This window comes from Molothrus aeneus, chromosome 3 (genome assembly GCF_037042795.1).
Source record: "Molothrus aeneus isolate 106 chromosome 3, BPBGC_Maene_1.0, whole genome shotgun sequence".
NCBI lineage: Eukaryota > Metazoa > Chordata > Aves > Passeriformes > Icteridae > Molothrus > Molothrus aeneus.
The window spans coordinates 4,107,329-4,122,711 of NC_089648.1; the positions used below are offsets into that span (position 1 = coordinate 4,107,329).

At 46.3% G+C, this 15,383-nt stretch overlaps 1 protein-coding gene across 4 annotated transcripts in view; it reads right to left on the bottom strand.

Moving 5' to 3' along the window:
* The window catches only part of CCDC85A (coiled-coil domain containing 85A), a 74,754-nt gene extending 62,038 nt beyond the window's left edge, over positions 1–12,716 (bottom strand). For 3 of the 4 annotated variants that reach the window (XM_066546044.1, XM_066546043.1, XM_066546045.1), the window contains exons 1-2: positions 11,983–12,279; positions 8,576–9,491 (exon numbers count right to left, since the gene is read on the bottom strand). In XM_066546044.1, the coding sequence (XP_066402141.1) occupies positions 8,576–9,491; positions 11,983–12,201 (1,135 nt within the window). In that variant the 5' untranslated portion in view covers positions 12,202–12,279. Of the gene's footprint in view, positions 1–8,575; positions 9,492–11,982 lie in introns of all 4 variants that reach the window. The other variant, XM_066546042.1, reaches the window with a different exon arrangement.
* Positions 12,717–15,383: the final 2,667 nt, after the last annotated feature.

Here is a 15,383-nt window from a genome sequence, read left to right on the forward strand (position 1 = left end):
TATGTTCATGGAGAAACTAAAGCACATAAAATCCCAATGTCTTCACACTGAAAATAGGATTTGTTTTAATAAAAACTCAGGATCTTTTCTCCAAAATCTGTGCACATGCTGTGGTTATAAGTGGTCACAATGTAGCCTTCAGCAGTATGGGCTGGAGGACAGGCCAGGCATCAAGTTCCAACAACAGGAATGAATCAAAGAGTTCTCAGCAGCTGTACCTGGAGGAGACAGATTTGCTATCTACACTGAAGAGCCTTTGGTCTCAGTGGTTGGAGATCTGATTAGGAAAAAATCGTTGCTGCAATGATTTCTTTTCATGTTTTCTTTTTGGACTTAGTGACACTGCAAAAACCTAAAATTCAAAATTTAACTTCAGGTTACATAAATTTCTAAAATGGACCCGAACAAACAAGGTGAGTGACAGTGACAGACAAGTGACTTCATTCAGAGCACTGCATGAGCAGGGATAGTTAAGCAGCACGTCCTGTCTGAGCATCCCATTTCAGTGCAAGGAGTGAAGTGCTCAAATCCTTGGAAGGATCTGAGTCCATTTGCAGGTTCTGCCTCACAGCAGTCATGTGGTTGTGCTTGATATATTCATCTGCCTCCAGTGGAATGTTCTTTTTGTTTCTCATAATCCAACACGATTTTTAGAGGCTCATCTTAATGTCCTCAGCAATGTTTGCTGACCACAAAAGTCATCAGATGGATTTTGAACATCATTAAAGTTTGTTCATTGTAAACCAAAGACAGGCTCAGGAGCCAGGAGGGGATGTGGGCCAGGAATCAATGCTTTTCTCCAGGCTTAGCTGCACTTGCCCGAAATGGGAGCTTATCACAGAGTGATGAATGAGCCTTGCACCCTTGGTAGAAAGCACTGATATTTTCCTTTGAATCCAAGTCACAGGTACAGGCTCCACTGTTGATCAAGGCAAATTTTCACAGCTCACAGGAGCTTAGAGAGATGCACTGAAAGAAATCCAGTGATTTTTGAAGTGACACACTTGAAGGAGCTATCTCACTACTGATCAGATTAGAGGTGTTTAATATTACAGGCATAAAGGCCCTGGAATAATTTATGCAACCTTGAGGAAGTACCAAATTGGAGACCTTTAGGAGACATTCCATATCATGGCTGCCACATGGCTCACTGTGCTTTTTCAGCTCTGACACATCTTTTACTCTTGACAGTGCTTGAACTGCTGTTTCACTGGTCCAAATACCCACTCCATTTATTATATGGACTTTTACAAACCAGTAAAGTCCACAGAATCATGCAAATAAAAAATAAAGGGTAGAAGAAGCATGTCCTTGCTGAGCTACACAGGTCCAGAGCTGCTGCCTTCTTTACTCCCCATGAATGTTACAGAAACAATGCAAATATGCCCAAAATTTTATAGCAGAAATGAGGAGTAGCACTAAGACTATTTGTTATTCACAGCCTTCACAGAACTGTTCATCTTTTAAGACAGCCTAGCTCAAGATAGCAGCTTTCCCATTCACAATCAATAAATTTGCACACACTTCTATGCTGCATACCAAATGCTCATGGACACAGATTACAATCCTGGCCCTCCTCTGTGTGCCTTGCAGCATTAAAAACACTTAAAAAATAAATGTCCAAGTCCACGAAATAAGCACAGAGTAATATCATTACTGCTTGTTTTTCTAAAGGCAATTTTAGTTGATGCCCTTCACCCCCCATGTTACACTAGTATAACTCATTCCCTCTCAAACAATTATTGTACTGCTTTCTGCAATGAGAAAATCAAAAGCTGTGTTTCAGTCCTTGCTGATTCTCCTCACAGAGACCACCCTTGAACCAGTGAAGAAGCCCAGGCAGACAAGATTTACATCAAGATCATGACTTGAAGATAATTCTCAGTGCTCCCTCAGTAACTATATATCTCTGCCCATGACAATATGACCCAAGATAAGCTGTGCTTCAGTTTACTAATTAAGACATAACTTACTAGCTCAGAAGCCAATGAATTTTCATTGCCAGTCATTTTCTTATGTACACAAGGCTTTATTATAGCTCATTAAATACCCTGTAATTTGGAATGCCTTGCTGTCCCTTACTCCTGTCAACATCCCTGCCCTTTGTGCATGTGGCAGTACAAAATGTGAACCCCACACTACCCTGCCTGCCACGCTCTTCCCTAACTCTTAACCCATTCAGCTCCAAGCCCTGCACAACTCTCCACTGTTCACTTCATGAGAAAGCTTAAAAATAAATAAATAAAAAACATTAAACAGGTGAACAGAAGAGACAGGACATTCTGACTGGAAAGCATAATATACACTACAAGGCTGAATGTTTTAAACAAGCAGCACTCACCAAAAATTACTGTAATATACTGACTGTATTTGAAGTGCCATAGTTCAGAGAATTTTACAATTTAATCACTAATATTTCTAAACCCATATTTGACTGTTCTAAACTCACAACACTAACTCCAAAAGCTGTGTGAAGAACTGATACACGAGGTCCTGACAGGTTAAGGGTACTCTCTCTATGCAAGGACTCAGACAAGGCTTTAATGTGAGGATTTGCCATTCTGGCACTAAAAGAATAGAATAACACACAGATGTGCCCACTTATTTCAGGCAGACAACACCAACAGCCGTGCAAACTCCTGACAAGCTCTCTGAGGTAAAGGCAAGGGGCTCAGACCTTGACCCAATCTCCATGAAAAAGAAATAATCTTCTCTGCTGTTTCCTGCATGCACCAAAACAAACTCCCACTCACCACTCAGAAAAGACATTGTTTCTCAGAAATGCTCAGCGAAATAAAGAAAACAGAAGAAAGATTAATTGCCAGCTCCACGCCAGGTGTACCACTACCACAGTCAGGGGGTGGGAGCAGGGCTGGCTCGCAGGGTGTTTGTGGGGACACGCTGGGATGGATCAGCCGCCCTTCCCTCCCGGCGCCCCGGGGCCAGGGACGTGCCAGGGGACACTCCAGACACGAGACATGGCCACACGTCCCCAGTCACGGAGCCAGCGCCGCTCCTCCCCTCCGTCCCGCTCGGGAGAGACGGGCACTGCTCCCGGAGCTGCAGGGAGTCACCGCACGGGGCTTGGCTCCCAAATCCCTGCCAGCACCGACCCCCTCCCACCTCATGGGCTGACGGGGACCCTGCTCCCAGAGAGACCAGGTACACTGGACATGGCTTAAAGGGAATGGCTCTGTTCTGTTCCATCCAAGAACAGCTGAATCAGCATTAAGTCCTCAGTGCAAAACAGAGCCTCCTGGGAGAAACGAAAAGCCAATAAAACTTGGAAGCAGTGATTTCCCAGAAGGTGCTGCGGTGTTCTCAGTCTCCCTGCACATCCCACTGCAGCCAGCAGTGCCACAGCACCCAAGAGCAAGCCCTGCCCCCAGCACCTGGGATCAGCCTCTGAGCTGGGCAGGAATCAGTGCTGAACATCCAGACAACCTGTGGAACCAGGCTGTAGCCATGATATTTTCTGAAAAATCCTTGCCTTAGGATTTGTCCTCCTGAGAAGCTGAGAGGCCTCAGGAACAAACTGTAACCAATGGTTGTCTGCTGCTGTGGAATGCAAAAGGTGCATCTGGGATTGGTCTCATGTGGTTGTTTCTAATTAATGGCCAATCACAGTCAGCTGGCTCGGACACTCTGTCCAAGACACAAACCTTTGTTATTCATTCCTTCTTTTTCTGTTCTTAGCCAGCCTTCTGATGAAATCCTTTCTTCTATTCTTTTAGTATAGTTTTAATAGAATATATATCATAAAATAATAAATCAGCCTTCTGAAACATGGAGTCAGCTCCTCATCTCTTCCCTCATCCTTGGACCCCTGTGAACACGGTCACACCAGGCCACTCTCCATAAGGAGAGGCATCACTCTGCCAGTAACACAGCCAAAGTTCTGCTGGAAGGATGATCCACTGCACACTAAAACATTCACATCAAATGCAGTTATGTCAGGGAAGTTAAGGGCATGGAATTGTAAACCTCTCCCAAAAGTCCTACAGCGTGGCTTTCTAGTAGGTTCATTGTTTTGATACTACAAAACACATTTTCAACATGATAAATCACTCCCAAAAAAAGGAGTTGGGTAATAAATGCAGCATGCTGTAGTCACATCCATATTCACAACTCATGTCCCAGTTCTCTTACAGTGTGTAACAGCCAGAACCAATTTACAAGTTTGACATCAAACCTACAGAGCTCAATTGAAAGACTCTGATTGACAAAGCTTCAGCTCTCTACACTTCTAAATTAAATACCTGAAATAAACATGACATCACAAGGAAAAAAAAATTCTACTGACCCTTGTAGCCTCTGGTTTCACTCTGAAAAGTAAGGAGTGCTGCCCCAGGCTCCCAGCTGTGCAGTGCTGGGTGCCACCAGGACAGGTCAAATCACACACAGAGTGTGTGCAGTGCCATTGATGACAGGCAGATTATTTGCATTTCAACTTTAAGAAGCATGAAGTGTAAGAAAACAGTGATGGAAACATGACATCATGCCACTCTTCAGCCAGCAAAGGGGAGCTGTTTGCACAGAGAGGGTATCAGTTAACTCACCAACGTTGTTAGGAGTTTTTTGCCCTCTGGAGTCACACTGCAGTTTACCCTTTTTACTCAGTGCAGTGTTTTCTAATTTAATATTCCTTCTCACAGGTGAATTTATAAGAGAAAGAGTCCAAAATTTATGCTGAGTCTCTGTTTAGCCTCCAAACACCTTTGCTCAAGGAGAGGTGATGCTGCATTTGTTCTGTAAGAGCCCTCACACCTCCAGCAGTACAGGAGGTGTTAGTCAGCACTTTGACTTCTCTTCATTAATAACCTCAGCAGGAAGCAAGAAGCACACATGAAAGCCTTTGGATACCTTCCTTTCACACAAAAGTCAAAGCTCAGAGTAAAACAGAGGACTTCTTAAAATAGAAAGTTGAAAATAAATCACTTAGATTAAAAAACCAACACTCAGACTGCAAATGCTGAAAGCAGATCAATTTATAGAGGCACTTACACCCCAGATATCTGTGTCAGAGCTAAACTGTCAAGTGTTCTTCTAGGGTCTATTAATGCTCTCTTCTCTTCTCTTCTCAAAATGTTTTTACTGCTGGTATTTTCTCATCTAATTTCAGCAGTCTTTCTATCCCAAATACTTCTGTTCTCATTACCAGAACATTTAGGTGTGATTACAGCAAAAGATTGTTATCATGTTTTATTTGGTTAAAACCTCTAGAATTAAATACATGTGTTTTCAATTAACAGGCACCAGGCCAAATTTAGCTCTCCCATCCCATTTTCTGTCACTCCAAAGTCTAAGGACAACTCATTTCAGGAAAATATGTAGGAGAACCATGAAGCAGAGGTTATTTTTAAAGCCTTATAAATCTTATAAATGAAAGCTGACATGTCATACAAGAAAAAATACCGAGATCAAACCTTTGAGCATAGAAGATGAGAAGAATTATGAAAGGAAATGTTATCACCTCATCCTTTATTCCTCCAGCTGTGCCTGTGAGCAAGAGGCTGAGGTAAGTTCCCCCATAGCTGAAAACATGCCTGAAGGCCAATGATTAATGCATAACCACATGCTGCAAAGCAGCTCCAGCTGCACACATCACATTTCTGATGGCACTGCCATGTCACACTGCAGCCCCACTCTGTGAGGAACCTGCAAAGCCTCTGATCCACCCCAGCCCTCCTTACCTCCAGCCCCAGCTCTGGGAGAGGTCACAGCCCCTGTGCAATCCACCCCTTCCCTGTGCTCACCAGCTGCTGACAGCACTGCAAATCCACCCAAATGGGAGCTGCTAGAAGCTCCCACTTCTCCAGGAATAGCCAGGCTGCTCCTAAACACGCTTCCAATCAGGAACAGCAGTTCCAGGTAGAGAGTACAGCACTTTTGGAATGAGGTTTGACATGTAAAGGAATAACTTCTCCTCTCAGACATGATTCAGAGCCCAGCTCAGAGCAAGGGAGATGGGACAGGCTTGTACTGACTCTGGTAAATTCTGGCTACGTAGTCAAAATATTTTCTTTTACTCCTTTTAATATCAAAACATGTTTGTCTCTGCTGTTTATCATTTAGGGCAAGCAGCACTTCACTCTTGCTGCTCACATGACAGCCCACAAGAACTACAATAAGTTTAGAACTCATGACCCAGATGTGCAAACATCTGCCAGCTAGAGATATTCCAAATTTGAAAACAAACTGGATTGCACCAATGAGATAAAATACTGTATGTACTGCATGGCTTTGGGATCACAACCCAATATTGTCCTTTTGTATTGCTCAGCAGAATTTAGGGCCAGGTTTCCAGGCCATTTCCTAACTCCCATTGTCACAATTTCAGCCTTCCTTACATGAAGATCAGGATTTTTATTGCCTACACTCAGCTGGCAGGGTCAGATACACACAGAACATCCAAATTCAGATTTACACATTATTTTCACAACAATAACAATTTATAATGACCAGCTCTTCTAGCACTTCCTTATTAACTTAAGTTCCCCACAACTTTACAGTAGCTGACAAAATCAGAACACAAAATACCCAAAAGGATCCAGCCTTGCTGTGAAGACCAAGTATTTCCCTGAAGTTTAAAGCCTTTTCTTCACAGCAGAGCTGTCAAGAGTCTTACCAAGTTTGATCAAGGTCAGACAGATGTCAGACTTAAACCTCAAGCTTGCAACAAATTATATAAATATGAAAGAAGAGAGGTTTGACAACTTTCTGGTGAGAGAAGTTGTCAAACCAAAGAGGACTTTTCTGTAGAAGTGCTTCTATAAAGCACAGGGCAGGCAAAGCTCTGATTAAAGTCAATAAAGAGCCTCCCAGAGCACCAGCTGCCCTCTCCAGCACCTTGTGGCCTGAGTCCAATCTTTTGACAGCTGAAATATGCTGCACAATGGATGCCAGTCAACTCAGGAGTAAAGTAACAACTGCTTTCACTGCACTATTAGGGAAATGGTTCTTAACAAGGCTACTTGGGGGGAAAAAATCCCCAAAACAAACAGAAAGCCTACAGCGCTGGTAGCAGAAAACCCATATCTTCCTTCCCCTGTAAGTGAATTTTAAAAATAAATACTTAAAACCTTGGATCACCTTCCTGCATAAACTGTGGTGGACTGATGAACATCATGGGTGCAAGAAACAAGTCATTTTTAGGAAGTCTGGTTCCATACTTTGTGCTGCTTACAGAAGGTCAATAGTAAACACAAAAATCTGAATGGAGAAAAATACAGCATTTAATGGGAGTTGTGTAAGACCACCTTGAATAACTTCTGTGCTGCACATCTTCACATATTTGTCACACACTCACCTTTTTAATCATTTCCAAGTCTTTAGAAACAGGAGTCTCTACACTTACCATGTTGGGGCTGGTCAGCCCTGTCAAAAATACACATTTCACTGAAAACAACGTGGATTTGCCCCTGCAGAAAGGGGCTAACTGAAGGCATTGTGCAAGTTAATCCCAACAGGTCACTGGCCCAGTGTGACAAAGGCTGAAGAGACAGCACCCATCTCACAAGCAGATCCAACAAGGGGCCACTTCCACTGATGCCAACACAGCTTCTCACAGCTGCTTGTGACATGGAAACACTGGAGCTCCATCCAAGACAATTTGCTGAGGCAAAATCATCACTTTCTGCAGAGCTGGATTTCAAATCTAAGTGTAAAGGTCTGAGAAAAGGGTTTTCAACTAGGACACTAATTGCCTCATGAGAACACCCCAAAGCACATGGAAGAAATAAAAAGTAGCAGGCTATAGGAATTCTGCTAAGTCTAAAAGGAGTGATTTCCACAGCAGAGTAGGATGGCTAAACTTTGTAGCTTTCAAAATAACAAGATACTTACATTGTGACTCTCCTAAGACAAATCATTTATTTCCATCAGGCAGGACACACTGCACTTAAAAACTAGGCATGTTCATTGGAAACCTCTCTAAAAGGCAGCAATAAGAACAGCAAAGAAACCCCTTCTTGATCTTCCTAAATTTTTAATTTGTTATGATTAAAAATATGCAAACTCAAGGCTTTGAACGGAGCTATCAGATTCATTTCTATTGAGTCTACTCTTCATCTGGGGTCTTTTCCAAAGTTTATGGATAAGGATAAAAGAAGCCTTCAATCAATAAACAGGAAATTTTAAAATCTTTAAAGCTACAGACAAAGCAGATTAGGAAGGTGGAAAGAAATTGGAGACACTCACCTCCACTCTGCTGACTCAGATATAAGCAGGACAAGAAACATAATGCAATTCCTCTCTTAGGCAAACACAAATGCACCTAGGGACAAACAGTTCACATCTACCAACCACAGAGCAGGGTCAGGGCTGAGATCTTCTCCTTGATACCCTACACCAACATTGAAAATGCATTTTCCCCCTACTTCTTTAATCCACCCCACACCTGCTGGATGGACAAACATGTACTCCAATGAAATCACCTGCTACAGGAATAATGGTAACATCAGACTCATTGCCTTTCATTTCACACCAAACATCATTCCTGCTGCAGAAATAGCTGGAGTAACACTAAAACTACCTTAGGAATTTTCAAAGGGAGCTTTTGCAAGCATTGACCCACCATTCATTCCGTTGTACAAACTCCTGTGGTGAGGGGACAGCTCATCTGTCACTTGTCTCCTGAGGGTCCCTTCTCTGCTGCCTCCGCTGAGGTGTTTGAGGTGCTCTGGGCTCCCTCCAAAGTGTTGTTTGAGATGCTCTGGGCTCGTACCCCTCACCTTGTGCAGGTGCTCTGTACTTCCACTGGGCGTGTGCTTCTGCAGGTGATCTGGGCTGCCACCGCTGTGCTTTTGGTGCTCAGGGCTACCACCAGGCCTCTGCTTTTGAAAGTGTTCAGGACTACTACTCAAAACGTGCTTTGGGATAGTTTCTGGGCTGCTGCTGCTGTGCTTTTGTGGTTCAGGTACTTTGACAATGGTTTTGTGATGCTCAGGGCTCGGCCCTTTCAGGTGGTGATCAGGACTGCCAGAACTCCTGGGCTTCTGCAGGTGCTCTGGGCTGATACTCCTGTGTTTCTGATGCTCAGGGCTCCCTTCCCCCCGAGGTTTCTGCAGGTGCTCTGGACTGGTGCTTGGGTGGTGTTTGTGATGGTCTGGGCTGTCTGTGCTGCCCGTGCTGGAGGTGCTGCTGCCGTCCCCGACATCTCTGATGTAAGCGCTGGTGGCAGTCAGCTGGCACAGGCTGATCTGGCTGTCGATGGAGCTCCGGCTGCCTGCTCCTCCGCTCTTCTCCTCATCCAGCAACACACACAACTCCTTCAGCTCCAGGTTCTCCTTAACCACTTCTTCCTGCCTCACTTCCAGCTCTTTCAGCTTCTGCAGGTACAGGGCCACCTCCTTGTGCATGACGCTGGCGCTGTACCTGCCCAGCCGCTGCCACTCGCGGGACACCCTCTTGCCCTTCTGCCGGTCGTCATCCAGGAAGCAGCAGAGGTCCCTCAGCTCCTGGTTATCTTCCTGCAGCTTCTGGTTGATGTCCTTTAAAAGAAAGATCATCATGGCAGAGGGCTGTCTAAAGGAATTGATGTTAAACTGTTACTGCAGACTCGTGTTTAAGCACTCCAGTGAGGCATAAATAATTGCATGTGTAGATCTGGCACGTTGGAACAGCCCCATGCTTTGAGCAAGCAAAGCTGCTGTCCAGCAAAAACTTCCCTTAGCTTGGAGCTAATTTCTAATCCCTGATACAGCAGAGAAGTTTCAGGTGCTTAATTAATTTTCATGCTAAATATCAGAGTAATTTAGCTCCCAAATTGAGCAAAGATTGTAAGTGCTCTCATGATGATCTTGCTCCCCTGAGAAATATTCACCTGCGAGTTATTGCTAAATAAAAGTGCAAGGTACATCACAAATTGTAATCTCTCTTAAATTATTAATTATTAACATTTATACTCCCTAAAGCATAGTCACATATAAAGATATTTTAGAGATTTTTTAAAGAGAGGGGTTTGTTGGATTTTGTTTCTGATTGGCATAAAAAGCCTTGTCGGTTATCACTTAACCAGGACTGCTTCAACCACTCTGAAATGAAATAATCTGCTTAAACAGATTTTTCTTTCACCCTTAACAAAATGAAGTACATGATTCTATGCCCTTCCTTAAGTGAGGAACAGTCTGAAGCAAATGCTCTGAAGTAAAAATCTTCAAGGTATTACTACAGCAGAATAAAAGCATTTTCAGTATTTTATTCTTGTATTTTGGTCTTGTGACCATATTTATCTTTCTCCCATCATCTACATATCCATTCCTTATGTACAACATTAGAGCCAGAGATTAGCCAAAGTTGTTAAAAAGTCAGTCTTATGGAAACACCATTTCAGCACAGTTTCCTAAGGAAAGGAAGCTTTTGTAACTTCACTGGATTTAGGTGCATGTATGCACCTGTGTTTGTCTGATTTTTGCCTCAAATAACTTGGAATTTTAACAATTTCAACCTGTACTTGACAATGGAAAAGAATCTCAATGAGGCTTTAAGGCATCCTTAAAAACCTCTGCTAGCAAGAGATGTTTGTAATGATCCCACAGTGGAATAAAAAAAGTTGTGGAAGTGCACAATTCCTCAGTGAGGAAGCAGGAGACACCCATCCAGCTGGGCATTCTTACTCATGGAGCAGAGGAGGGAGATTCCCAGACACCAACACAGGGCTCAAAAAACCTCCTTTTCCCAGATTCTTTCTGAAAGCTCCAGCTGAGGCATCTGAACAAAAGGAGGAAGTCAAACAAGACTTAAGGAGTTTGGAATTGAGAGAGGAATTTGTGACTCTGTCCTACCCACCTGAAGTGTGTTTGGTCAGTTATCTGGAAGCTGCAGAAATACTTTTGCACATAACTGGGAGAAAGTTACTATTGCCGTGACTGAAGTTACACTTAAAATATGAACTTCAGTTTTACTCAGTGCTACCATGGGTGGGTCTTTTTTACCCTCAGACACCACCAAAGGGACACACATCCTTTGCAGAACAGAAAAACTTGGGAGGCAGGAACTATCTTCCCCACGAGCTATTTATTTCATGCCATGCTATTATCAAAGACATTTTCTCAATAATTCTGTCATTTCAAGCCATTCTACAAGTGAAGAACTCTCTCCTAATGCACTTTCCTGTAATAATTCAAAAGCCCACACTGCATCTCTGTCTCTTCTCTGCTTCCCTCCAACCTCACCTCACTGAAGGAATTTCCTGAAAATTCTCAGAGCTGTAAGACAGAAAATGCTCTGTAGTCCTGCCTACTCAAAGGTAAGTTTCTAGGTCTATAATCCACAAGCCAGGTATTGCTCTGTAAATAGCAACACTTTCTTCCCAGTCCTCAGAAGCAGAAAGGAGGCATTAGGGACTAAGCTTCTCATCCACCAAGAGAGTGAAATTAAGAGTGGATAAGCCACTACAGACTTGGTCTGCCTCTGACTGCAGCCTGCAGGAGCACACGACTAAGAATGGTCTGATCAGAGATGCGTTACCAGATGTCTTTTCAGACATTAGGGATTGGTTCTGACCATCCCAAACCCGAGCCCAAGGGTTTGCCATCACCTGCCACAGGCTGCACTGCATCCTGGAAACGACCAGCTCTCTCCAGCAGCCTACCAGACAGACTAAGTCTGTCTGAAAATAGTGATAGAAAACAGCGTGAGCTCCAGAAACCCTTCTTTCTGTGCACTTCAGGCAGGATCATTTCACCTCACTCACAACGAAGGAACTCTAACACAAAGCTGACAAGATTTCAGCGTTTTTATCTACCCAAAAGAATACCGGGGCAGAGCATAAACCAGCCGTGCCCCACAGCCTGCCGAATGAATAGCTGCCTCTCCCTTAGCCGGGCGCTTTGATTATTAAGCGGGATCAAACGCTTTTCAGCCCGATCCTCATCCACTTTTCTCGGGAGCGGCTCCTCCCAGACCATCCACCTGGCGAGATTGCTCCCGGCGGGAGACACCGCACAAACTTCAGGGCTCCCACCCTGCCCACCCCGCTACCTTCAAGCCGCGGATCTCGCCGAGGTGGAGCTGGAGGCGGCGGTTCACCTCGCGGATGAGGTTGCTGTGGTCCAGCATCGCGCTCATCTTCTCGGCCTCGGCGCGGCGGAGGCTGCGGATCAGCTCCTCCTTGCTCCACTTCAGCAGCTCCTCGTCCGACACCTTGGACAAGTCCTCGGCCGGGGCTGCTCCGCAACTTTCCGTCGCCACTTTGGACATGGTGGCGGCCCGGCAGCCCGGGGCACTCGCGGAGCCTCCCCGCGCTCCCGGGGCCGCCCCGCCGCCGCCGCCGCCGGGGGAAAGGGCGAGCCCGGAGCCCGAGGGGTGCCCCCAGCTCCAGCGCTGGGCCGGGGGGAACGAGGGAGACCTCTTCTGGCCCCAGGCAGCGGATTCTGGAAAAAAGGAGGAAAAGGAGGAGGAAAGGGTGTGGAGGAAGCCGGGCCACAGGCTGGGGAGCAAACTTCCCCCGTCGAGAAGATAAAAAAAAAAAATAGAAAAAAGACCTAGACAAAAAGATCCCCGAGACAAGCCCGGCTCTTGCAACAGGTCAGCGCCAGCTGCGTGCGCCCGCTCCTCGCCGCAGCGCCAGGGATGCGCGGTGGCTCTCACGGTACCCGCCGCCCCCGGGCTGCGGGATGCAGGGGAGGATGCGAAGTGCCGATGCCGCGCACCATGGCGGTGGGCAGAGCGGGCCGGGCGGCCGCGGCGGAGCGGGAACGAGCAGCGGGGATGAGCAGCGGGGATGAGCAGCGGGGATGAGCGGGAGGGACGGAGCGGAGCGGGCGCTGCCGGCGCCAGTGGCGGGCGCGGGGCCGCTCGCGGCTTTTCAGTGGGGCGCGCGCCACGTGCGGGCGGGGGCGGCGCGGGCCCCGCGCGGCTGGCGGGCGCCCCCTGCCGGCCGATGCCCGCCAGCGCGGCCGGGACCATCCCGGGGCGGCCGCCGGGACGGACGGACACACCCGAGGGACGGACGGACGGACACACCCGAGGGACGGACACACCTGCGGCAGCGTCCCGGCCCTCCCGGCCGGTGACCGCCGCGCGCCGGCGAATGGAGGCACAAACGCAGGCGCCGGTGCCTCCAGCAGCGCGGCTGGCGGGAGGTCACACACATTACATCACCGGCGGGCAGCGCCGCCCCGGCTCAGCGCAGCTCGCACCGAGCCTGGGGGCAGCTCCTTACTCCGGCTGGAGGTCGTGAGCTAAACCCCTCACAGGAATTAGGCTTGGGCTGCTTGTACACCTTCCCTAAGAATATTCAACTGCAGTGTAGCAAGAGACTCACATTCCCCAATTCGCTTAGAGATACAAAGACTCTGCATAAAATCTGCCTTGCAGATGATTTGAGAATGAAACTTGATAATCCATTCATGCTGCTTACAAAGAAAGATGAGACGGCAGATCTCAGAGGCAGAGGTGGATGAACTGAAACTATTAGATGAGTAATTGGTTGAATCCCTATTTTTCAATCACAAAGTTCCTCCTGAACAACCCCCCTGCGGGCAGAGGAGGCTGTCTCGCTTAATGGGCCCTTCCTCCCTCCAGTTCTGCAATTTTAGAATTATGTAGTATTAAAGAAGATTTCTAGTTCTTGAGAGGAAAATTGAAGTAGTTAATGCCAGCACTGGCAGATCACAGGGCTGTAGCTGGCTCTGCACAGGCAGCTACAGAACCTGTCCCACGTCACTGTCCCAGCCGGCTCCCTTGGCATTTCCCTGCCAATGCCAGAGGCCCAGCCCAAGGATTATTTTCTGCTCTTAGTCCTGTTTAAAAGTTGCTGCTCAAATGGTTAAATCAAAAACTTCCTTTGTTCTTACTGCTAATCCTCTCCCTGAACTGCCAGCTGTACTTGACCACAATAAAATTCTCCTGCTCCTATCCACCGTGGGCTACACTCGGGCTTTTCCCCACTCAAGTCCTCCATGTTTTCCCTTCCCAGCTGTCATGAAGAGATGTTCTTTCAGCTGATCCATTTTCCAGGTGCCTCCAGCCTCCCAAGCACATGCCAGACACTCTGGTTCCACCAAGTGGGAATCCCACTTGAGCTGCCCCCACAGGTTCAGCCTGCTGCTCAGGATCCTCTGCCCCTATTCCAAGGAATACCTGTGCCACAGGAGGGGGCCTGCAGGAGGAACCCCAAAGCCCATCACTGTCAACAAGAGCTCCAACCAAGCACAGAGCATGAAATCCCATTTCTTGAGCAGCACCAAGTCTTGTGTGAAAATTTTATTTTCTCTGCAAACTCTATCACTCTCTTAAATCCTCTGATTTTTTTTTCCACTGCAAAGAACAAAGCTTGAGATAAAAGCATCTGACCAGCCACAGCAAAAATACAGTAAGAGGCCATGAAAAGGAGTTGTCATCTTTTATGCCCAAATATATTTCATTTTAATGCAGCTGAAAAAGAACAGCTTGGCAGCAGTAAATAAAGGCTTTTCTTCTTCTAATTCAGCAGTGTATGAGTTGAAAGGTCACATGATGTCAGATTTTTAAAAGTTCAAATTAATTTCCGTCCATGAAATAAACAGTTAACTGAAAAATGTCCAAGAACTTTTTAATCCAAAAGCTTCAGGGAAGAGTATCCACCTGCCTCAACGTTACCAATATTTCTCTGGAGCAGCATTTCCCAGCTTTGATCAGGAGGAGCCGTGGAAAGCACAGATCTGAGAGGAACAGCTCCAGGGGACACCGTGTTCCCCACAAACACAAAGCACCTCCACATTTGTGTCTTCAGGAGGCACAGTGTTATTTTACAGGTCCCAGTGAGATGGGGGAATTCATGGAGCATGGACACTGGAAGTGGTTCAAACTTCAAAGGTCTGGGACAAATGTAGCTCTAATAATGAAAGCAAAAGTGTATCAAGTGAAACTAATCTGGAACGTTTCTATAAGGAGAGCATCTAATTTCACATTCACTCTTGCTGGTGTAACAGGATCAAAACCAGAGTGGGAAGTGCAACATAATTACTCCCATCTCCTTTAGGTTTAAAACTTTCCTTTCAGACAGCCCACCTCACTGCCCAAATGCCAAGAACTTCCCTACTCCTGGGCTTTACCTCAGTGGTGAGAACAACAACTGCCCCAAAACAAACACACTGCTTTTCACATCCAAGCTGCATTTTTGCAATACTCCCCTGAATAATTCTTATACACAGCCAGAAATGGAGAGTCTGGGTAAATGAGTTTGGAGACTGCAGTGCTGGGATTGCTGCAGCCCCTGTCCATCCCCCAGTTCCTTCACACCAGGTGCCAATGCCAGCAGCAGTGTGGATCCACAGCCAATTAAAGCTCCATAGCTGCCCATGCTTTGCCAGCTCAGTAACATTTTCACTGCTGTGTCCTGCTCATGCCTGGACATGCAGATACCAAGGAATTGTTGCTGGAAAATTTCTCTGGCAAAT